General features: G+C 47.9%; 1 protein-coding gene across 2 annotated transcripts in view; it reads left to right on the top strand.

Annotated features, from left to right (window-relative positions):
* Window positions 1–25,246, top strand: part of APLP1 (amyloid beta precursor like protein 1) — a 50,534-nt gene that overhangs the window by 9,107 nt on the left and 16,181 nt on the right. For both annotated transcript variants that reach the window (XM_063140688.1, XM_063140687.1), the window contains exons 3-12: window positions 239–365; window positions 1,820–1,932; window positions 2,328–2,506; window positions 3,832–4,088; window positions 6,276–6,406; window positions 7,696–7,770; window positions 9,277–9,435; window positions 13,097–13,225; window positions 13,327–13,426; window positions 15,643–15,789. In XM_063140688.1, coding sequence (XP_062996758.1) covers window positions 239–365; window positions 1,820–1,932; window positions 2,328–2,506; window positions 3,832–4,088; window positions 6,276–6,406; window positions 7,696–7,770; window positions 9,277–9,435; window positions 13,097–13,225; window positions 13,327–13,426; window positions 15,643–15,789 — 1,417 coding nt within the window. The remainder of the gene's footprint in view (window positions 1–238; window positions 366–1,819; window positions 1,933–2,327; window positions 2,507–3,831; window positions 4,089–6,275; window positions 6,407–7,695; window positions 7,771–9,276; window positions 9,436–13,096; window positions 13,226–13,326; window positions 13,427–15,642; window positions 15,790–25,246) is intronic.

Below are 25,246 nucleotides of genomic sequence, written 5' to 3'. Positions count from 1 at the left end.
AGGAGCTTGCTTTAGTTCCATCTCTGAAGCTAAACAGGCCCAGACCTGTCCAGGACCTGGATGGTAGGCTCCTTAGGAACTCCTGGTAGGCCTCTCTGAGGAGTCTCCTCCAAAAGAGGCACACGTGGACCATCTTCCCTCGATGTGTCACAGGTGAAAAGGACCAAGCGAGAAGGACCGAAGGACCCCATCTCTTTCGTCAATGTCCTACCATGATCATCTTCCTGTTCCCCTTCAGGTGTATCCCGAGTTGCAGATCACCAATGCTGTGGAAGGCACCCAGACAGTCATGATTGACAACTGGTGCAAAAAGGGGCGGCCCAAATGCAAAGGCCACCATATCGTGGTGCCCTACCAGTGTCTGGGTAAGTGTGGCATGTGGAATAACCGCGGACAGCTCCGTCTTGAACATCACCACCACCACCACATTGATCCTCCGTCCATGAACCGGGAATGAGGGTGAACTGCTAGTAGCAAAGATAGGTAGCCCGATGCCCTCCAGATATTTTGGACCGAGGGTGGGACAAAGGTAGATCTCCAGATGCTTCCAACATCAACTCTCAGATGCCGCTGTCAGCTTGGTTGAGGAATACTGGGAGCTGACATCCAAAACATCTGGAAATCTACTTTCTGCTCACCCTTGGTCCAAAATGTTTTGAGCCACAACTCCCATAGTCCCTGACCATTGACCATGCTGGCCAGAGTTGATGGGAGTTGTAGTCCAAAAATCTGGAGGGCACCAAGTGGCCTATCCCTCGTCTAAAAGAGCGAACAGGACTTGGCAGTACAAGTGTGATGGCATTTAACGTGCCTAGGAACGTGGGTCTTTTCCCCTCAGTCATTGGCAAGGGGTGATCAAGAGCGGAACCATGGGAAGGAGGTTTTAACCCCTCACAAGGAAACATCTCCCCCTCCGTAAAAGATTTGGTTGGTGCTGGCAGAGGTTTCCTTGCCAGGGCTAATGGCCCCTTTGCGGCCATGATGCTACGGTATCATTTTCATTGGGATTGCAGCAAGGAAAAGAATTTTAAAATGAAAACAAAATACCTCCTTCAGCAGGGTCACGATTCCCCACTGCCCATTTAGACAAAAATCAGCTCGTCATATTAAATGTGAGATTTAATATCACATTTAACGTCAACGTGCAGGGTGTTTCCGGAGGAGGGAGTGCCTTACAGTGCAACCCTATACCAGACTTACTTTTTCTTTGAAGTCAGTCCCATTGACTTCGGTAGGCCTTACTTCTAAGCCCGCATGCATAAAATCGCAATCTTAAGCTGCAAACCTATATGCGTTTTCCAGGGGATAAGCCCCATTGAATGGGATTTTACTTCCGAGTAGACATTTATAGGATTACAATCTTAGTCCAATCTTAGTCAGTTACCAGGAGATAATGAGGACTTGAACCCTGTTGCGACGTGCAAAGCAGGTGTTGTCTCGCTAAGTGATGAAGAGGACAAGAGACAGTGTGATGTAGTGGTTAGAGCAGGGATGGGGAATCTGTGGCCTTCCAGACCTTGTTGTAAACTAACTCCATGCAGTCCCAGCCAGCATGGCTGATGTTCAGGGATGATGGGAGCTGTAGTTCCAACAACATCTGGAGGGCCTGGGTTAGAGTGTTAGGAAAAGGACTGGGTATACTGAGGTTTAAATCCCCCATTTAGCTACAGTTTGCTGGGTGACATTGGGCCAGTCACACACTCTGTCTCTCTTGGTCTAACCTACCTCGCAGGGCTGTTGTGATGATAAAATGACATGGCCATGTACATCACAATAACGGACAATAACATTGGCTCCTGCTTACTCTTCCCTCTCACAGTGGGCGAATTTGTGAGCGAAGCCCTTCTTGTGCCTGACAAGTGCAAATTCTTGCACCAAGAGAAGATGGACTCGTGTGAGACCTACTTGTATTGGCACAGTGTGGCAAAAGAGGTGAGCGGTCATGGGCGCCTTTGTGAAGGCGTGGTGGTGTATGTTTTAAAGCAAACTCTGCTGGGGGCAAAGGGGCTCTCTGGATTGCTTAAACCATGGGTTATCATTACATGTGAACCCAGAATTGTGGATTGTTCATGGGTTGTTTCACTAGGCTACAGAGGTAGTGGACAAAAATGGTAAAATCAGTACAAGCCACGCTTTCGTATGATATCGGAACCAAGCCATTGTGTGGATTCTTAGTTGTGGCTAGCACAAGCTAGGAACGATCATCCAAACCAAGCCACTGTGCGGATTCTTAACCGTAGTTAGCACAAGCCAGGCTTTTGGTATCTAAAGAGAGCCAGTGGGTGTTGCTTAGCAGAGCTTTGAGGTTTTTCATCTCTGGTTTCCAGGCCTGCAGTGGTGAGGACCTAGAGCTTCACAGCTACGGCATGCTGTTGCCCTGTGGGGCTGACCGCTTCCGGGGCGTCGAGTATGTGTGCTGCCCCTTGCGCCCTCCACCTGTCAGGTTGGAACAAGCCACGGAAGCTCCCCAGATCCTAGCCCATCTGAGGGAGGAGGCCCAGCACAGGTGAGCAGATGATTCTGAGCTGCGGCCACCATCCGCCCCTCTCACACTGTGGTTTACTTGGTGCTGGATGCTTCTCAGTCTGGAGCTTCAGAGGAATTTTGCTAGCAGATTTGAATCCAACCTTTAAATAAAAGGTGCAGGGCCTAAGGCCCAGGGGTCAAATCCAGCCCTCCTGGGGTCCCAGTCTGGCCTTCCAGGATTCTCCAGATGGCCATGACAGTTGTTTGCTGGTTTTCTGGCTTTGGGGCTCTTTTTCTCTCCATTCTAAAAGGTTGCAGCGCTTCTCCTAAGGTTAGTGGCTGGCAGTAAGAGCTGTAAGCGAAATTATGCTGGTATTTTAGCCCCGCCCCTTTTCCTTTTGACCCCACCCACCACTGGAATGTGCCCCCTCAAGAACTTCTCTGAAATGGAATTCTGCCCTTGGGCCAAAAGGGGTTTTAAATTAAGCATAATTCAAGGCACCACCCCAATGCACCTTGGAGGCTGATTTGGGAGCTCCAAATTGGCCGTGACGTGGCTCAGGGTGCTTGTGGACCAGGCCGACCTGCTTCAGATTTGGTTCCAAAGCGAGGTTCAGATCCTCCCTGCCCCCCCCCAAAGTGGGCCGGCCATTGGACTCGCTTTCCCTCTCCGCTCGCCCCCAGAACCATTACTTCCACCACCCACGGGGCTTACCTTAGCAGTGCATCCTGGATTAGAGCCACCATTTTAAACAATGATGGGGGCTCTGTAGTTTTCCTACATCTATGGTCACAATGGCTCTTTACAGTCTTCAACCATAGATCTAGGAAAACTATAGACCCCCTCCCCAATTTTCATTTAAACTGGTGGCTCTAATTGAGGACGTACAGCTAAGGTAAGTCCCATGGGTGGCAGGGGCAGCATTTCTAGGTTCTAGGGGTGAGTGGGGAGGGAGGGAGGGAGGGGGAGAGAGAGAGAGGGGGCAAGTGGTGAGTCCATTGGACTCACAGTTGGACTCGCAGCAGGTAGGGGCAACTGCTCACCACCCCCTAAATCGAAGCACCCAGAACCATTTCGGACCTGTTCCAATTCACTTTGGGGCTCCTCGACCCAATCTGGTACCCCTTGGCTTGAATTTGGGGTGTGGCCCCAAGGCGGTCCACAATCCTAGCTACATAATTGCTCCCATCCTGTAAGATTCACACTCCCCAACTCACAGGTCCTGCTGAATGGGAAAACCCTGCCAGTTTCCCAATCTGCAAGAGGTGTCCTCAATTCCATCCCTCCCCCCCTCCATACAAACACACTTCCTTAAGGCATCAGTGGGGCGGGAGAGCCCCTGACTTTGACAGCTCTTTCGACAGCAACAAAGTTCCAACGGGACGTATCCCAACGGAGGAAGAGAGCTTGGAGCTGGAAGAAGATGGGGACCTGGAGGAAGAAGAGGAGGTGGACGAGGATGAGGAGGACGAGGAGGAGAGCCCTGGAGACAGCGCTCCTGACCCCGACCCTTTCCCCCCTGCCTGGGATGACTATTTTGTGGAGCCAGGTTACTACGATGACAGCATCACCCAGACTACCATCACTACCACAACGCAGACCACAGAAGAGGACGTCAAAGGTAAGCCGGAGAGAGCAGGGCTGGGCCGGTGCCAGGGATCGGCATCATTTGACATGTGCCAAGGCCCTTGACTCCTCCACGGGGGGGGGGAGGGGGGTGGCACTGCCTACCTCTGGAGCCTCACAGCCTTGCAACAGCGACTGTTCTTTGCTGTCGCTGCCAGTTGCCCTATCTTATCGGAGTGAGCAAGCCCTGACGTGAGCGAGAAGGGAGAAGAGAACCTCCTTGCCATCTCCCCCTTGGGTATCCGTGCTGTTTGGACCTACAGAAAGAGGGCTAGGGAATGGGCAGTGGCAAAGTCGTGGGAAGCCCGCAGCAAGAGGTTTATCCCGAGGGCCTCCCAAAGCCTGTGGCTGCCAGCGGCTCTGGCTGAGGTCAGCGTTCCCTTTGGGGGGCTGTTCTAAAGGGTGCCGTTTGCAGGATCTCTCCCACGGGAGGACGGCTGTTGACACATGAAAGCTGGGATGAGCAGAGCCAGCAACCACAGGGAGAGGGATGGGCAGGAAGCGCTCAGCTGCTTCTCCTGGTCACGTCTCCTCCTCCTCCTCCTCACAATGGGCCGTCTGTTTGGTGGCAGCGCGGAACCTGGCTCTTCCTGGCACGAAGGGGCAGACCCATTGAGCCAAAGCATCCCTCGGAGCGTGGCATGAGAGGGGGCACGCGTGCCTCGGCCCGCCCTGAACCGAGGGCCTGTCGGGTGCTCAGTTGTGCTGTGGAACTTGTGTCGTACCACGGAGTGGCAGGAAAGTTTTGCGTTCGTTGATCCATTTCTGGTTACAGCTATACCCCACCTTTTTTCCTTTTGCAAGGCGGCTTACACGGTCCTCCTCCTCTCCATTTTATCCACACAACTACCCTGTGAGGTAGGTTAGGCTGAGGGTCAGCGACTGGCCCAAAGATCCCTAGTGAGCATCACGGCCGAGTGAGGACAAGAACCTGGATGTCCTGAGTCCCAATCCAATACTCTAGCCACCATACCACACTGGCTCCCAAATATGAGTTGCAAGGAAGAGGTTGAGGGAGGGTCAAGTTAAGATAATTAAGTTAATGTTGACGGAGAGTCAAATTAAGATAATTAAGTTAATGTTTTGGCCCACTTCTGCATAATGGCCAATCCGTGTTAGATCATCTCATATTCCCCTGCCTCTCCATTCCCTATTCTGCCTGACTCAAACACTCAAACACTGACTCAAACACTCTGGCAAGCTACGGTTTGTTCAAGCTATGAATATATCCAAGCGCTCCATAAGGAGAATGAGGCCAAAACCTGTTCAGGCCAGCCACGCTGAACTGAGTGCTGCGTCTAAACCGGGCTTTCTCTCCAATGGCATGGCCTAATGGTAAATCCCACCCATTTTGTTCGTCCCTTGATGACTGCAGCATCAAGTGATGGCTGGGATCTGTGATTCACTCGCCAAGCATCACAGCTTGTACTCTATGAGTGCCATATGTACTTTAAAGCAAGGGTGGGCAACTTGAAGGCCACCAGATGTCTTGGCCTACGACTCCCATAATCCTTCACCATTGGCTCTGCTGGCTGGGCCTGATGGGAATTGTAGGCCAAAACATCTGGAGGGCAGCAAGTTGCCCACCCCTGTTTTAAGGGGCAAGGATGGGTTGGTTCTGCAAGACGAGGTTAGGTTGGGTTGATGTCTCACCTGACAGGAGAGCCTCCTTGCAGGGCACTGCCGATGTCGCTTTAGACTGCAGGTAGAGAGACCGGCTTTATTATTATTTATTTATTTATTTAGCACCATCAATGTACATGGTGCTGTACAGAGTAAAACAGTAAATAGCAAGATCCTGCCGCATAGGCTTACATTCTAATAAAATCATAGTAAAGCAATAAGGAGGGGAAGAGAATGCAAACAGGCACTGGGTAGGGTAAACAGGCACAGGGTAGGGTAAAACTAACAGTATAGAGTCCAAACAACATCAGGTTTTAAAAGCTTTAGGAAAAAGAAAAGTTTTTAGCTGAGCTTTAAAAGCTGCGATTGAACTTGTGGATCTCAGATGTTCTGGAAGAGCGTTCCAGGCGTAAGGGGCAGCAGAAGAAAATGGACGAAGCCGAGCAAGGGAAGTAGAGACCCTTGGGCAGGCGAGAAACATGGCATCAGAGGAGCGAAGAGCACGAGCGGGGCAATAGTGTGAGATGGCCCATGTAATGGTTTTCCCCTGCCCCTGCAGTGACCCCAACTCCTCGTCCCACCGATGGAGTGGATGTTTACTTTGAAATGCCTGGAGACGGGAACGAACATGCCAACTTCCTGCGGGCCAAGATGGACCTGGAAGAGCGCCGCATGAGACAGATCAATGAGGTAATTGCAGGGCCGGCCCTAGGCCAAATGGCAAAGAGTGTCTTTGACACACACCCTTCCGCTGGTCCAGCTTTTCGAATTTTTAATTGCCAATGTACATAAGAATGTATGTTACTCTGGCTGAAGCGAGGGACAAGGTGCCTACCCCACCCCACCCCTGCCACCCACCTTCCATGCACAGAAGCCATTTGAATCTTACTTCAACTCTGACTGCCTCTACTGCACCTCTGGGCAACAGGATAGTTGACAGGGTACAGCACAGGCTGTGTGCTTGTAACAACCTGCTGTCCCTCCCCACATCTGCCACCTGAGGAAGTTGCCTCACTCTGCCTTTAATATACTAGTAAACAACAGTTTACTAGTATATTAAAACAACCAAATTACAGGTAAATGTATTTAGTCAATAGAGCTGAGTGATACAAAGGCATTAAAAGAAAATAAAAGTTGCAAAAATGCAAATTCTTTTACCCTAGCTGCACCTAGACTTCTTCAGGCTGCTTCTTCCTGCTCTTTCCTCATGCTCTGGTCTTTTCCTACTGGCTGGCTCCCTCAGTCTTTTATACCTTCTTCCCCCAAAACAGAAAGTACTGTTTCAGTTTTGAAGGAATGAAACTTAACTGGATAAATGACTCTTAAGCAGAGAAATGAAAGTACTCTTCTTAGGGTTATCCTTCCCAACAGAAAAATCCCAGGCCTCTAAGGCCTGACCGTTTTACTTTGCCTCTGTAGGCCTCAAACCTTCTCATCCCCTTTCCCCCAGCCCCAGCCCTCTTTCCTCCAACCCTCAATCCTTTGGTGATTCGCTGGCTTTTGTGCAGTTATCTCTCCTAAGGCTTAGTTAGGGCATGTCTACACCAGCCCTATATCCCGGGATCGTTCCTGTGCATCCAAATGCCACACAGGGGATCCCGGGAGCAGGCAGGGACAATCCCTCCATTTTCCCAGGATAACCCTTAGGTTTAGAAAGGGCCTTAGAGTCAGTAAGAGCTTTGGGCGAAAATATGCTGGCATTTTGGACCTGCCCCTTTTGCTTTCAGCCCCGCCCACTGCTGGAATGCACACACACACCCCCGAGAGCTTCTCCAAAATGGAATTTGGCCCTTGGGTTGAAAGAGGTTCAACACCCCTGTCCTAGAGTTGCAAGCAATAACAGTGCCCTGAAATGTCATCCATGCCAGACATGGAGTGTGAGAAGGATACACTTGGAAGTGCATTACAGGGCCAGGATGAGCAGTGAAGCTCTCAGCAGACGGATCATCGGCACTCATCACTTTGTTCCACTTTGGCAGGTGATGAAGGAATGGGCCGAGGCTGACAACCAAGCAAAGAACTTGCCCAAGACTGACCGGCAAGCACTCAATGAGGTGAGATTGGGAAAAGGCCATGTCGAGATCACACTTGGAGGCCCTTCTTCATTTGACCACCAGTGAGATCACTTAGGTTCCGGGCATGTGAGAGATGGCCTTTTCAGTGGTGGCCCCTGCCTCTACAGAATTATTTACCTCCAGAAGTACTAATTTTTAAAATTAGGGCTTCAAAACCCCATCTGTTCCAGCTTACTTTTTTCTTGATGGTTCTGTGACGATGCTGGTTTTGGAAATCATTTTAGATCTTCTAGCTGAGTGAACATGATGGGGTTTGTCTGCTGTGAATTAATTTTAATTGGCTGTTTGTGCTGCTGTCCTGGGTGAACGGTTGTTTTGTTGTATCCCTTTGCTCTAAAAGAACAATCCTATAGCCCCTAGACAGTGTCTGGGGAGCTATAGCATAGTTTGGATTCTTAGATCCGAGGTCAGAGACAGCACTCTGACCTCAGATCCAGGAATCTAAACTCCCCATCACCCTCACAGAAGCACAGGTCGAATTGTGCCCGTTGCCTCTCCGAGCTCACAAAAGCGACCTCGGAGAAGATGGAAAGGGGGGCATTTCTAGGGGAGGGGATTGGGGAAGCAACCAACCTGCCCGAGACTTGAGAGCTGTTGGAGGAGCCCTTCTCCGCACCCCACCAACGCAACATATACGCTATGATGGGACAAGGGAGAGGGCTTTCTCTGTTGTGGCACCCAGACTGTGGAATGCCCTCCCCGTGGAAGGCCCTACTGGTGCCGACACTGATTTTATTTCAACACCAAGTAAAAACATGGCTTTTTAACTAAGATGGCACATTGTTTTAACTGCTTTTACTGCTTTTAAATTATAAATTGTTTTAATTTGGTTCATGGTTTAATTTGTTTTTAACTGCGTATTTATTGTTTTATACTGTATACTTTTATCTGTACGCCGCTCTGAGATCTTAATGATATAGGGCAGGATATAAGTGTTTTAAATAAATAATAATAAATAAGCAGGGATACGAGCTATCCACAAACTTCCCCAGACTCCTTCCCCCCCCCCTCCGCAGAGCCTTAGCTAGATGGGCAAAAATGCCCATTTAGCAAAAATTCAGAGTGGAAGCCTGAGCTCCTCTCGTTCTGCATCAGATGCCTGTCAGCCTCTGAGTTAGAAACATTTGTTTCTGGGAATATATCCTCCAAGTGGAGGTTTTTATATTTGGATTTCATTGCCATTTTCACCCCTTCTGTAATTTTTGTTTTTCTTCTTAAAGTGACACACTGATTTTAATAACTTTTTTAAAAAATACTTGTGCTATATATATTTTTCAAGCCGTTAATTCACTCTGAGCATTGGGCAAGAGAACATATAGGTATACCTATAGATAATTACACCCTGCTCTACAGGAGCTTTTTGGTGGTTGCCCATCTAAATTTCTCGTCAGGTCCACGCTTGCTGTAGCATCAGGTGTTTCTGGACCAGCCATTTGACCCCACATTAACTTATGGAAGATCTCCCTGCTCTCTTTGGTGTCCCAGCACTTCCAGTCCATCCTTCAAACGCTGGAGGAACAGGTGGCTAGGGAACGGCAGCGGCTGGTGGAGACGCACCTGGCCCGGGTGGTGGCCCTGCTGAACGATAACCGCCGTGCGGCCCTGGAGAGCTACCTGACGGCAGTGCAGAGTGATAATCCCCAGGTAGGTGAAAGCATCATGAGTTGGAGGGGTAAGAGAATGCATGGGAAGAAGTTTGGGCCTGGGCGAAGTGGAAAGTTGCTCAGGGTTTCTGCAATGGGTGTTGAACCTCTGGCCCGCCTGCAGTCCCAATCTGCCCCTCCAGAGTTCCCCAAACGGCCACGCCCCCTTCCTCTGACCCCTCCCCTTTCTCCTGACCACCAATCGCTTGGTTTCCTGGCTCTTTGGCATTGTATTTTCCCCATTCTAAAAGCTTGAACTGCCACTCCTAAGGCTTAGCACCAGGTGGTAAGAAGTTTCAGCTAAAATAGGCTGGTATTTTTGGCCCTGCCCCCTTTTGCCACTGGAATGCGCCCCCCCCCCCCGAGATTTTCTCTGAAATTGGCCCTTGGGCTGAAAGAGGTTAAACATCTCTGTTGGGTACCATCACATCTCCTGTCTTGAGATGATCTGCCTTCTCCTCTCTCTTCCAACCACTGGCCTATCGCCTGCCAACTCCATCAGGTCCATGATGAGGATACCTCTGAGGTATCCGTAATAGTCCCAAAGCTCTCCAGAAGCAAAGATGAAATGTTGGGCAGACTCAAAGAGGAAATTTTAAATATGTAGGATCATGTATGGCTCTGGTAGAAATCCTGAGTAATCTCTGCTTTGCTCTTAAGCCGGAATGCAAGTTTCTAGTCCTTAAGGTTGTGAATGTGGATTCTTGAAAACCATATGAGCAATGCCAAGTGAAGCCAGAATTCCAATCAACTATGTATCAGGGTTTTGGTGACCTGTGTAGCTCTTTGCTCTGTTCTCATACCAATTTGGGGGGGAAAAACACTAAATAAATGTGTGCACATCTGCATAATTTTGGTAGGTTGTGCTGACCCAGCTTTGCTCAGCACAACTTTTTGTTTCTGTGGAAGAATTCTGTGAGTGTGTACTTTCTCGCAAAATACACGCAGCTCTACTGATGGTCCATCCTTTAGAAATTCCCACCTCTCTACCCTGATCCACTCCACACCTTTTTATATCCCTTCCCCTTGCAGTCCTGAGAAGCTCCTTTTCTCCTCCTCCATCCCAGATCTCTGTGCCTTCTGCTGCTCTTTATGCTTGGTACAGCCTCTTCCCTCCTGTTCATCAAGCTGCTTCAAAGCCGGCCTAACTATGGAGGCAAACCGAATGATAGCCTGGGATGTCACAATTCCAGGGATCCGACTCTACAGGAGCTTCCCGGCGGTCACCCATCCACATTTCTCATCGGGTCCATGCTTGCTAGCTTTAGCAGTAGCATCAGGTGTTCCCAGACCAGCCATTTGTCCCCTGAAGGAGAACTTGCCCTGGTGGATACTCCGAAACATGCAGCTCTTTCCTTACATACCTGAACAGCTATCCTCCTTCCCTTCCTCCATGGGTTCTTCTCTTCTCTTATCATATCATATAATTAATTCAAGGGATCAGGTGAGAACGAACTATCCATCGGTCACTGCCTTATACTGAATTGTTGGTCCATCTAGGCCACTCTTGTTGATGACACTGACAGGCAGCAAAGGATCTCCAGGGTTTCAGGGATTTTTCCAGCTCTATCTGCAAATGCTGGGTGTCGTGTCTCTCAGAAACCTCCTGCCTTCTTGGGAGACAATGACGAGGCCTGCTAAGTCATCCACAAAGCTCTGTTTAAGCAATAAACATCTCTTCCCACCTGAAGGGAGTCTAATCTCTTGGAACCTCCCCCCTAGGCAAAACTATGCAAACTAAGCGAGACAATTGTTCTTTCAAGGAGAACGGAAAGCCTTTTCCCAAAAGGCGTTAACTTCAGAGAGGCTAGTTCTGAGGCGGCTTCTGACATGATGCCAGCCGGGCAGACTTTCTCTCACCTTCCTTTTGCTCTGCCCGTTTTAGCCTGCGGCGCTCCCTAGGATCAGCTAGCCCATCAGTGCTCTCTCCTTCGGAAGAATGTTGGCTTCCCACTGACTGTGTATGATTGCCCCTTGACGAAATAAGCTCTGGAGAGAGTTCACCACCAGCTGGAGAAGAAACCGTGAGAACTGTCTCCCCCACTGGTACAGGCTGGCCTGTGTCTGGCATCAACTCCTCTACTTCAGAGTCTGATTCTGATTGATTACCTGAAACACCTTCTTCCGAAACAGGGGGAGCAGGGCTAGACATGACACCGGGGATTGAACCTGCGACCTTCTGCATGCAGAGCAGGGGTTCTACCACCGAGTCATGGCTCCTCCAGCACTTGTTCTGCAAAGTTCTTCCTAGGGTACCTAGCTGTACCGTAGCTCTATCCTCCAGCCCTCTCCAGCCCATCTTGTTTGTCCATAATAGAAGTCCTCTGGACAGGGACTGAGTCACCCCAGTGCAGCAGCATCTCGTACTCTGATGTTAAATGAATGGTGAATAGTAGCGAGCGTGTTGTTGAGTGTTGTGAATGCACAATAAAGCAACTGTTAAGAGGGAGAACAGACCAGCAAACCCTGCCTACGCATTTCGGGGCAAGGGGAGGAAAGCTGGTTAGCCTAGAATAACCTCCCGAAGCATACAGGTGCGTAGAAGAGAAAGGTGCTTAGCCCTGTCATCCCGCATCTTGTACATAAACGGTATGAGGCAAATATGCTGTAAGCCGCACAGACGAAATCTATGCAAAATGCAGCAGCCAGATTGATAACCGGAACCAGAAGGTTCAAACATATCTGACCGATGCTGGCCCACTTTCATTGGCTGCCTGTACATTTCTGAGCCCAATTCGAAGTGCTGGTTTTAACCTATAAAGCCTTACACGGCTTGGGAGACCACAATACCTGACGGAACGCTTCTCCCGACATTAACCCACCCGTACACCGCGCTCAACATCTAAGGTCCTCCTCCGAGTGCCTACTCCGAGGGAAGCTCGGAGGATGGCAACAAGGGAGAGGGCTTTTTCAGTGGTGGCCCCCCAGTTATGGAATGATCTCCCCAATGAGGCTCGCCTGACGCCAACATTGTTATCTTTTCAGCACCAGGTCAAGACTTTTCTCTTCTCCCAGGCATTTAACAGCATATGTTGAGTTTTTAACTGACCCCAGAATAGTTTGTTTCAAATGGATATTGTTGTTTTTATGCTTTTGCTGGTTTAAAATTTTTGTATTTTCGTTTTTAATGCTCATTGTTTTTAACCTTTGTAAACTGCCCAGAGAGTTTCGGCTATGGGGTGGTATATAAATGTAATAAATAAATAAATAAATAAATATGGCTCTGAAGTTGGAAATGGATAATGTTTATGAGGCAAGAACAAGCTGGACTGTGGGGCCAAAATGCACAACATAAAGTTAAAAGTGCTGTTAGTTAAAGGCCAAAATAGACTTTTCTTGACAAGTATGTCTAGTGGCTACGTCTGGCCTCCCCTTCCATTTCTACTCTAGAGTAGGTACAGGATCCCCAATCTGGTTTGGGACCCTAGTGAGTGGGCAGGAGAGCTTTTAAGATTGGCTCCCCTGCGCTTACTCTAGAATAAAAGTGATAAGACATAACTGGTAGACATTTAAAATATCTGGGGACAATTCAGAGTTGCTGGAATTAACTTTTAAAGCCTAGAAGTTTTGTGCACGAGCGTAGGCTGTCCCAGCAGGGGTGGGAAAGGAAAGAAGGTTATCCGGCAGTCAGCCAACTTGTTTCATGCTCTCCTTTGACCCAGCCGGACCGCATCCTGGCAGCTCTGAAGAGGTACGTGCGGGCGGAACAGAAGGACCAGCGCCACACCCTCCGCCATTACCAGCATGTGGCCGCCGCCGATCCTGAGAAGGCCGAGCAAATGAAGTTCCAGGTGGGATTTCCTTCTTCTTCTTCCCAGATGCCGCCTCCCCCATCTTGGGTCTTGACTTCAGGGAGGTGCTAATACACCTGTGATGCCTTCTTCTTCCCCAGGTGTACACCCACCTCCATGTCATCGAAGAACGGATGAACCAGAGCCTGGCGTTGCTCTACAAGAACCCCCAACTTACTCAGGAACTGCGAGGAGACATTGGTATGTACCCCAAATCCTTTGTGTCTCAGATGTCCCTTTTCTCTCCTCTCCACCACAATCTGTTCCATTCAGACCAGGGATTCGTGTGTTTTCAGTATTTTTACCAATGCTGATTCTACATGTGTGTGTGTGATTCCCTGGCACCAGTCTTGTTTATTTATTATTTATTTATTTTATTTATTTATTTTTAACATTTGAATGAATGAATGAATAGTTTATCTGTTTGTGGCACAAAGACCATTACAAAATACAGAATTGCTCACATATAGCAACACACATTATTTAAAATAGTCAAAATATTTGAGGTACAATCGTTTCTCAACCAAGGAGTCAGTCAGTGGGTCACTCTAGGGGTGCTCCATTTGTCTGCAGCACCCATCCTTTGCTATCACAATGGTGACATACTATTTATTACATTTATATACTGCCCCACAGCTGAAGCTCTCTGGGCAGTTCACAAAAGTTAAAACAGTAAACATTAAAAAGTATACAAAATTTAAAAACCATCAGAAACATAAAAACAACAGTATAAAAACAACAGTATCCATTTAAAAAACAACAGTTCTGGGGTCCGTTAGAAAACAAACTTAGCGTTGTTAAATGCGGTTAAATGCCCGGGAGAAGAGAAAAATCTTGACCTGGCACCTGAACGATAACCGTGTTGGCGCTAGGTGAGCCTCATCAGGGAGATCGTTCCACAGTCAGGGGGCCATCACCAAAAAGGCCCTCTCCCTTGTTGCCATCCTCCAAGCTTCCCTTGGAGTAGACACTCAGAGGAGGACCCTAGATGTTGAGCTCAGCGTACGGGTAGGTTCATGTCAGGAGAGGGTATTGCGGTCCCAAGCCATGTAGGGCTTTATAGGTTAAAGCCAGCACCTTGAATTGGGCTGGGAAACATATAGGCAGCCAATGCAAGTGGGCCAGAATCGGTGTTATATGCTCAAACCTCCCAGTTCCAGCTATCAATCTGGCCACCGCATTTTGCACAAGCTGCAGCTTCCAAACCGTCTTCAAAGGCTGCCCCATGTAGAGGGCATTGCAGTAATCTAATTTGGAGGTTACCAGAGTATGGACAACTGAAGCTAGGTTATCCCTGTCCAGATAGGGGCGTAGCTGGGCCACCAACCAGAGTTGGTAGAAAGCACTCCATGCCACCGAGGCCACCTGAGCCACAAGTGACAGAGATAGTTCTAGGAGAACCCCCAAGCTACGAACTTGCTCCTTCAGGGGGAGTGCAACCCCATCCAGAACCGGTTGAACACACACACCCCGCCATCCACAAACACACCAGGGGAGGCTGGTGGCGCTGATGTAGGTAGAGTGGTGAATCCGCTCCAGGTTTCAGTCATAACTCTGAAGGAGGTGTCCAAGGTTCTTCTGCGATGTATCCTTTAGAGTTCTGACTGGTTCCATAAAACCATGGTCCCTCTGTACAACCCTTCCCTGTAGCTCCTGCAAATGTGGCCTCACGTTGCTTTTGGCCAGGCTACATTTTCCATGCACCAAACCCAACCAGGGGGCAAGGGTTTTAAGAAGTGTTTGGAACAGGACAGGCTTCCAAAGAAATGCTTCTGTTATAGGAGGGGTGGCATGGATTTCAGACTTGGTGACCAGGGGCATTGCTAGACCACAGGGCCCACGCCCCGGGCCTGTTTCCTAGAGCCCTGAGTTTCTGTTGGTGCTAATAGACATTCCCCCCCTCTAAGGTTAATTGCAATGCAAGAGGCAGGGCAAGATTTTCAGGGGTGTTGCTGCAAGGGAGGGAAGGATTGATCATGATTTGGGGTAGGGTGGAAATTAATTGCAGAGTTAATTTTATTGGGAGTAATTTGGCTGGGAAATTAACGAAATGGCGTTGCCCTCTGTGAAATATAAATAAACCCTGGTAATTATTTCTACATTTGCATATGTAGACACCAATTAGCAGATGCAAATTTTAGACAGATGTGTTTCTTAGGGGTCTGCGCTCCAAATCTTTTAAGCGCCTGGCAACACCCCTCTATTTGATGCTCTCTCATTCACCCAGCGTCCTTTCTGGGTGATGATTTGGTCTTGCCAGATGAGTCTTGATCAAAGAAAATATCCCGTAGGTGTTGCAATTCAATAACAAGCTTTGGGGAAACCGTTGGGGTACGCGTCGTTGCCGACCAGTCAGAATCCTGAGTCCATTGCTCAGAATAATTGCCTCCTGCCTCTTTCGTGTAATCCCCTTCTAGAGGAGCTGCTGCGATCGGAAAGGGTATCCACCAGCGACTTGCTCACCACCTCCATCTCAGAGACCCGCACCACTGAGGAGCTCCTGCCCATGGACAGTAGTGAGGATCTAGTATCTGAGAGTCGTTCTTACCCACACGACGGAGAAGGTGAGTGGGATTTTGTCCAGTGGACTCCTCTGTCGGACCTTGAGCAGTCCAGCTGAACCGGCAGCATCATGGCCGTACAGTGCAAACAGAGTTGATTCACAGGAGGCTAGGTAGCAATTTGATTGGACCGAGCCACAAGCATTGGACCTGAAAGCAGCGCACGTGGCTCGGTGGCCAAAGCAGTAGAAGAAGCAAAGGGCGGCAGCCCCAAATGCTGTAAAACCACAAAACCAAAAAGAAGAAAGGAGGAAACATGCCTCCAAATGGTAGTGGAAAATTTAGGGAACTTTATTAAAATAATCAATTGTCCAACATCTCTCTATGAGCCTTGTGTGGCGCAGAGCGGTAAAGCAGCAGTTTCTGCAGCTGAAACTCTCCCCACGGTCTGAGTTCGATCCCAGCGGAAGCTGGTTTCAGGCAGCCGGCTTGGGTCGACTCAGCCTTCCATCCTCCCGAGGTCGGTAAAATGAGTACCCAGTTATCTGGGGGAAAGGTAATAACGGCCAGGGAAGGCAACGGCAAACCACCCCGCTATAAGGCCTGCCAAGAAAACGTCAACAAAAGCTGGCGTCCCTCCAAGAGTCAGTAATGACTCAGTGCTTGCATGAGAGATTCCTTTCCTTTCCTTTCCTTTCCTTCCAACATCTCTCTCCTTAACTTGCTGCATTCCTCAAAAACTTTCCATCCCCTGGGGTGGCATCAGGCAATCCCGATGCTGAGGAAGGAGCGCAAGGTTTTGGGACAGTCATCTGGGGACCAGGGCCACCCCCGTCCTCTTCGTGGTGGAAGGTGACCAAATGGAGTTCGCCTCCCACCAGGCACCACCCGGCCTTACCTCCGCTGCGACTCGGGAGCAAGGCTTTGGGGCTGTCTCAATACCATCTTACGCATCCTCGCTTCGCTCTGGAGAAAGAAGTTGGAGCAAGTCCCAAACTTTGTTTTCTCCACCGCTTCGGTGAAAATCCCCCAGGGTAGGTACACAATTGCAGAGCTGGCGTATAACCAACGCGGCACCACTGCGCACCCACCCCGGGGCTTTCTGAGCACTTAGATAGCTCCCAGGAAACTCATTGGATTTAGACCCATGTTTGAAAGGCAGGGCTGTGTGGTGATGATGATTTGCTTCAGGGAGGGACCTGTTTTAAAACCCTCGCCACAGAAGGCGCTTGGGAACATTAGGTTGTATCCCAAGGGAACTGTCTTTTCCGTCGCTTTTAACAGATAGGTGCATCAGTCCCTTCACCATTTAAAGCAGAACAAATGAGAAAAACTAAAATCCTCCATGAGACAACTGGGATGACCCGTCGCCTTTTATTGTAAAGCTGTAAAAAGTGCTGTCTCCTATTGGTGTACATCATGCAGTCTTAGCTTTGGTAGCCTTGTGATCCTGTGTGATGGTTTCCGTCGGTCCTTTTGAGGGTAAGATGCTAGCACTCTTTGTTGCGTCTGAATCCATAAAGGTTTTAGGGAGATCCTTGATTTGCATTTGGGATGTTCCAGGAAAATGTATAGCTGTAGCTCTCCCCACACCCGACTTTCGATCTTCATGGGCTTCTCTAGTATGTCCCCAGTGTGGTGCCTTCCAGATGAGTACAACTCCCACACTCCCTCAGCCACCATGTGCAGGGCCGGGCAAAGCTGGCAATAGCCCCCCGGCCTCTTAGGTAGGCCCCATTTCAAACAGCTCATTAAGTATTTTTTAATCAGTTCTAAATACATATGAACTAGAATGATTTATATATAAAAAAGAGTAACAGCAAGCACTTGTATTCAAGATGTATATATAAGACATCACTTCTTCACATTCAGAAATGCTTTACCTGCTTTTCTTTGGGCAAATTCATCATCAGCAACAGAAACATCAAGCAACTTTGCCTTGTCCATGTTAATGTTCAACACTGCTAATCCATTCAAACGTTCTTGCATCATTGCGGACCGAAAGTATGGCTTGATTCGTTTTAGGACACTGAAGCTCCTCTCATTAGAGGCCACTGTAGCTGGCAATGACAGAAAAATTACTACTTTGTAACAAATCTTTACCAAAGGGTCCCCCTTTGCCTCTACCAGGGGGACTCGGAGTAGGCCCCCTCAAAATTGTAGGCCCATGCCAACTGGCCCCACTGCCTGCCCCCCTCTGCCCAGCCCCTGACCATGTGGGAGTTATAGTCTAGGGTGACCATATGAAAAGGAGGACAGGGAGCATGTATCTCTAACAGTTATGTAGGAAAGGGAATTTCAGCAGATCTCAATTGAAGAGGGTGAAATTCCCTCTTCATCACAACAGTTAGAAGCTGCAGAAGCCCTGCTCTCTTTTGTATCTGGCCACTCTACTATAGCTAGCGTAGCTTTAACTGTTGTGATGAAGAGGGAATTTCACCCACTTCAATTGACACCTGCTGAAATTCCCTTTCCTACATTACTGTTAAAGATACAGGAGCCCTGTCCTCCTTTTCATATGGTCACCCTATTATAGTCCAACATATCTGGAAGGCATCAGGTTGGGGAAGGCTGGGACCTACCTTTCTTCCCTTCTGGATCTGAACCATTCTTTTGCTTCTTGTTTGTGGTCATTGATCCAAAGGGAGGGGCGGGTTGTTGTTATTATTATTGTTGTTGTTATTGTTGTTATTTTTGTTGTTGCAACATGAGGATGAGAACTTTTCATAGAATTCTGAACCTGAAAACTTTCTGATGCCCAGAATCAGTTTAAGATTTCATCTTGCACATTTCACATTCTGTGAGCTTTGTGTTTTGATTCACCCTTCTGTTTTCTCTCCCAACTACCCCTCTGTGTGCATAGAATGTGTGCATAGATTTAATGTGCGTTTGTATGTATACCTGGAATATATATGTTTCTGAGGGAGAGATACCTGGACAAAATTAATCACAGTTCTGAAACTACCATGATTTGACTGGCATTGTATCTATCCATTATGTTATTAATTAATGTTCTCAAACAATTACTTTTAGAAATTGATTTTTTTTTCTGTACCAAAAAACACAGTAGTGGTAAATCCTGCCTTTTTCCCTGTAGAGTTGAAATGATATGTGATCATAAACATTTAAAATCTGATGACTTCCACAAATTCAAAAATCTTGGTATTGTTATAGGCATAACATACTCAGTGCAAGATCATATTCTGTAAGCCCTACAGAAAGTTAGAAACTTGCTCAGAATTCAACAAAAAAATGAAAATCAAATTTTAGCTTAAACAAACATCAGAACTGGAGATTCTGCATTTCAGTCCTGATTTCCCAAAACACTTTCAGCTTTAATTTGAATCGTGGATGTTCCAGTTGCTGCTCTGACAATTCATCTTTTGATTCATCTGCACTTGCTGTTCCAGGGATTACTTGACTTTGGAAATAATCATCACCATGAATTGGATTTAGCCTTTGATCCCTCCTGTTAGAGAGAGAGAGGGGGGGGATACTGGCTTCTTTAACAGTCATGATGCGAAATGTGGACCATTTAATGTCTCTGTAATGTAGCGTGTAGAACAGACCCAATTCTGCTTGGTAGCAACAGCTGCAGGAGTTGTTGCTAGAGAGTTTTACTACTACGATTTTGTCAGAGGTCACATGCGACAGGCTGAGTCAAATCACTGGTCCCCATGGAGCCCACCGTCTGCCCTACTAGCAGTAGCTTTACTAGATCCCAGGCGGAGGCCTTCCCCATCTCTTGCTACCAATCCCTTTAAACCGGAGATGCCGGAGACTTGAACCTGGGACCTTCAGCATGGAAAGTGGGTGCTCTGGGTTGAGCTGTGCATCCTATGCAGGATAGATGCTCCCTGGGGGAAAATAGTTCTACTGCAGAGGCAGAATATCTCGTCCCTAGGTCCCAATCTGGCCTCCTGGTGTTCTCCAGATGGGCTAACCCCTTCCCCTCCCCTTCTGCTCAGCAATAGTAATAAAAATTGCCCATATCCCTGAAAATGTGATTTCCCCATGGAGGGGAATTATTGGTACCAAAGGGATGTTCCTTCCCCCATCAATAGCACCTTTGGGGGAGGGGGAGATTTGTCAGGACTGCTGGGGGGGGCAGTGTTGAAACTCCCTCCCCCTTGCAGCTGTGATTTTTTAAAAGACCGGCAAATAAAATACATGCGTGCATTTTGATTTGCTGTCTCTGGTTTGAGTGCATAGTTAAATGATGGAAATCACTACCACAAGATGTAGTCATGGCCAACCATTTGGATGGCTTTAAAAGGGGGTTGGATAAATTCCTGGAGGAGAAGGCTATCAATGGCTACTAGCCCTGATGGCTGTGTGCTACCTCTGGTATTCGAGGCAGTAAGATTGTGTGCACCAGTTGCTGGGGAACATGGGTGGGAGGGTGCTGTTGTACCGTGTCTTGCTTGTTGGTCCCTGGTTGACAGCTGGTTGGCCACTGTGTGAACAGAGTGCCGGACTAGATGGACCCTTGGTCTGATCCAGCATCAGGACACTTCTTACGTTATTATGACCAATTGAGAGAGCAGCTTGGCCAAAGTTGAGCTGGGATTTGAACTGGGCTGGGAGTTGCATCTGGTCTACACATGTAGTGAAATGATATACGCAAACAGACTGTAGTGCCGCATCTGGCCCCCTGCCTCCCTCCTCCCCCCCCCCATCATTGGGTGCTTTCCTGGCTTTTTGTGCAGTTTTTCCCCCCATTCTTAAAGGTTGAAATGACTCTCTGAAGCCGGGTTGCTGGCAGTTAGAACTTTAAGCTACGACGTGCTGGCATTTGTTGTGTGTGGGTTTTTTCGGGGGGGTATTTTGAGCCACACACCCTTTGCCCCCGCCCAGCACTGGAATGCAGCCCCCGAGAGCTGCCCTGAAACTGAATTCGGCTCTCAGGCTAAAAGAGGTTGTGCACCCCTGCTCCCCTGCAAGTACAAGAGAGCCCATAGTATGTTAAGAATGATGGGAAAGGGATACAAAATCTTTTAAAAATGATATCATCTGTCTGATGAAAATGAATGGCACAACCCATGCCATGTAGTTTTTATTTATTTCATTTCATTTCTCTACCGCCCAATAGGTGTAGCTCTCTGGGCGATTCACAAAAATTATTAAAACCAAAAGGTACCGCATAAAATATAAAATATGGAAGCTTAAAAGATAGAAGCAATGTAAAAGTGCAACTGGAATAAAACTGAGCAGCAATGCAGAGATTTTAAAATACAGGTTTCAAACAGCAGAGCTAAAAGGCTAAGATGATCAAATACTGGGGAAGTAAAAAAAAGGCCTTCACCTGAACTGTTTGCAGTTCAAGTCATCCCACCTTGTTAGCAGCTCTATTGGGAAAGGAAACTTTTTGTAAAGAAGATAAATAACTCTGGGATATGGAATTGTATTCAAAATTGGAGTATATTAAGGACTCTTCTGGGATAGAGAAATGAGGGCTGAAAGGAAATATGGTCTAAAATAGCTCTGTACAAGCCCAGGTACCACTGATCCCTTTAGAAAATAGACCTGGTGACTACCACTTGGGTTACTGCAGAAGTCAAGAAGTAGAAGGAGGAAGCTGTTTGGCTCCTAGAACCAGTGCCAGCATTGAGGGTAGGCATGGTTGGGCATCTGATGAGGGCGCACACCCCAGTGGGGGCCACTGACAAGAGTCCCCTGGATTTGCTCCTCTTTACAATTGCAGTCTGCTTGTTCATGCCCATAAGAACATAAGAAGAGCCCTGCTGGATCAGACCAAGGGTCCATCTAGTCCAGCACTCTGTTCACACAGTGACCAATCAGCCATTGGCCAGGGATGGACAAGCAGGACATGATGCAACAGCAACCTCCCACCCATGTTTCCCAGCAGCTGGTGCACACAGGCTTACTGCCTCGGATACTGGAGAGAGCACGCAACCATCAGGGCTAGTAGCAATTGATAGCCTTCGCCTCCAGGAATTTATCCAACCCCCCTTTGAAGCCATCCAGATTGGCAGCCATCACTACATCTTGTGATAGTGAGTTCCATCATTTAACTATGTGCTGTGTGAAGAAGTCCTTCCTTTTATTTGTCCTGGATCTCCCACCAATCAGTTTCATGGGATGTCCCATGGTTCTAGTATTATGAGAGAGGGAGAAAAATGTCTCCCTATAAACATTCTCGATACCCTGCATAATTTTGTACGCCTCTAGCATGTCTCCCCTTAGCCTCCTCTTTTCCAGGCTAAACAATCCCAGTTGATGTAACCTTCTTGCTGTAGCCCAGACAATGATGCTTGGGAGGAGGAGGAGGAGGAGGGGGAGGAGGAGGAGGAGGAGGAGGAGAAGGAGATTCCCCTGCCTGTTTGCTCACTGGCTGGCTGCCTGTCAAGCAAGCAAGTGTTCTGAAGGATGAGAAAGAGGAGGAGGAGTAAGAACAGCTGGTGACAATGACGGCGAGAAGGTAGACTCATTGAGGGAGGAGAGCCAGCGAGAGTGTCTTGCTCAACAGCCCATAAAAACCTGGCGCCCGTATTGCCTAGAACCTCTTGCTGGAGCCTTGGTTTGCAGGACATGAAAATTGCACTTCTGATCTGAATAATAAGAATACTGGGGGTGGGAAACGAAGAGGGGGAAAGTTCTCTCAAAATGGTCAAAGGAGAAATCAAATAGGCAGCATCCGAGAATTTTTATCTCTGGAACTCTGCCACCTGATGTCTGCGTAGGTGGGGGTGTTTTGTAAAAACAATTAGGCAGCAGTTAGGAATTGGATTAAGTATTTATAGCCTAAAGCGTAGGTTATGCCTCTTAATTAGGGAGGATGATGGAGGTACCCTCTGTTGCTACATATTTTCCTGCAGCATCCAGATTTGTTTGCTGTTTATGATGGTTATGGCATTTATCAAGCGGTTGTGAAATGCGATGCAGAACAATGGCGTCAGAAGTATCCACCTGCAGGTTTGTGGGTCTGTTTTAAAGGAGATGAACTAATGAAAAGAATCTCGCAAATGAGAAGTGAAATAATGAGCAAAGCCACCAAAGCAACAGGAGTATTAATAGATAGAAAAAGAACAGATTGTAGAGATATTCCAGATTTGGAAATGGCTGGTTGGGGTGACAGATTGCATCTCAGGATCAAAGGATAATGAGGAGTTGAAAATGATGCTGAGGCTGCATGCCTGGGCAGAAGGACGGATGCTGAGATGAGCAAAGTCCACAGAGAGAGAGAGAGAGAGGTTGTGAAGGGAAAATAGACATTTGGTTAAATTTACTGGTAGAGGGCATGATTTGCATACTGAAGGTCACAGGTTCAGTCCCTGGCATCACCAGTGGAAAAACGACCTGGGAGCAGATGATGAGAACGATGGTTGCTAGGGAGCCATTGTGTTGTCTGAATAGACAACGGGGCTCTTCAACAACACGCTAACCCACACTCACTATGGGAAGTTGTTGAACTGTGGGTTAGCACGGTGTCTGAATCCAGGACGTTTTCTGTACAGTGGCCTGTTAATCATACATCATGCCTTGTTAACCACCCTGAACAACCCAACAACAAACCATGGCTTCTCAAGGTGGCTTGTTCAAGAAAAATAAGCCAGCCAGACCAGCCAGAAAATAAATATAGCTGGCCTCCTGTGTGTTAGACCTGTTCAGTTGTGTTGTTTCCTGGCGAGCAATTGGGTAAAATACTGCCTGTATGGGGCAGGTTGCGATATATCTCTATAAGTAAAAAGACTACAGACTTACATTTATTTATTTATTTGTTTATTTTTAAAATGGAAGCTTCGTATTTTGGGAGAAGGCCTGGAATCTCTCTGCTGGTGTGCTGGGCTTAATCAAAATCCTATTCTTTGATGTTAGGGAAGGGGACATAGCTGAGTGGTAGAGCGCCTGTTGTGCCCGCAGAAGGTCCCAGGTTCGATCCCTGGCATCTCCAGATGGGCTTGGAAAATCTCTTGCCTGAAACCTGGAAAGCTGCTGCCAGTCAGTGTCATCAGTACTGAGCCAGAAGGGTCAGTGGTCTGACTCAGTTTAAGGCAACTTCCTGTGTTCCTGTATTTTGAAGGGGGCTGAAGTGGTGGTGGGCAGCATAGTCTTCTACTATGTACAGCACCACGTATATTGATGGTGCTGTATAACTAATTATAATAATTATAATAGTCCCACAACTACCAGCATGACCCGGCCTTACACCACCTTTTTTTGCAGTCAAAATGTTCTGCTGTTGGAGGCAGAACCAGACCCTGAGTGAACTCAGGAACCGGGCTAACTTTAGCTCCTCCCCCACCGTGTTCCAGCTCCGCCTAGCTTCCCCCCTTGAACCAGCAGAATCCCGCTGGTGTAAAGTAATCTGGTGGTCGTCTCTGCCACGACACAGGCTCTGAACAACAGACCCGGCCGCGGCTACTCCCTGCTCAAGCCAAGCACCACCACTTGATACGCCTGAGGCAAGGGACAAAAACCACCTTCCTCCAAACTATGTGGAGAAAGGGGTTTAAATGGAGAAGGATTTCAATATATAAAATAAAACACTGTGAGTTATATGTGCTGAGGTGAATTATTGGGTGCTAAATGTGTAAACTTCAGATGATAAATGCCAAACAGACACGTGGGATTTTTGTGGTAGTTAAAAACAAAATCATTAAAATTTATTTTTAAACGTTCACAAGCTTTGTTTCGAATAAAACATTTAAAAACCTTTTTTGAAACCTTTCATCCAATCCTTTCACTCATTCACATACGCGTTTTCCTTTCCCTCACACAATCACTCTTGAGCTTTCTTTATTATCTGCATTGATTAATATACATCAATTGTGTGCACACCACACTCCAAAGACACCCCTCACTGACTTGTGGGGTGTAACGGCACAGTCTCTGCCAGCGTAACTTTTTCTGCCGCCGGTTCATGGAAATAACATTGCAATCCTATCCCAGCCAATAGGTGGATAGGATCACTCTGTCCAATGAGAACTTGCCCCAAGGCAATAACATCCTTCGCTGGGGGGGCGAGGGGGGTGGAGGAATGGTAATAAGCCTACAAAAGGGACTTGAAGTCTTTTACTGAATGAACGAAATAATGAGATCTATAAATAGCTCCAAATCTGCTACTCCAGAGGGTTTGAGACATGAAAGACCTAGCTAGCAGGAAGCACGCGGAGCGAAGGGGGAGGGGAGAGAGAGAGACTTGGGAGAATGTAAGAAGTACCGTGTTGGATCAGACAAAAGGACCATCTAGACTAGTTCTGGGATAGTCAGTCAGCTGGAAGCCCCTGGGAGACTTATGAGCAGGACATTGCGGGAAGTTCTCCTTTGCCGTCTGTCCTCAGCATAGCTGCCTGACTTCAGCACATTTTCCCCACTGCCCTGGCAGTGAGATACAGGGAGGAGAAGTAGCCAGTGGCAAATCTGAATGATCTAATCCAGTGCACCAGACCTGGAGATATACTGCCACTGGGCATGGAAGTTCTGTTAGGTATCATGGTTCGATGTTACTGGTAGACATCCATAAATGTATCTGATTTTTTAAAGCCACATAAGCGAT

The sequence above is a fragment of the Elgaria multicarinata genome, chromosome 13, assembly GCF_023053635.1.
Source record: "Elgaria multicarinata webbii isolate HBS135686 ecotype San Diego chromosome 13, rElgMul1.1.pri, whole genome shotgun sequence".
Lineage (NCBI taxonomy): Eukaryota > Metazoa > Chordata > Lepidosauria > Squamata > Anguidae > Elgaria > Elgaria multicarinata.
This window is presented reverse-complemented; position numbering and strand designations above follow the sequence as displayed.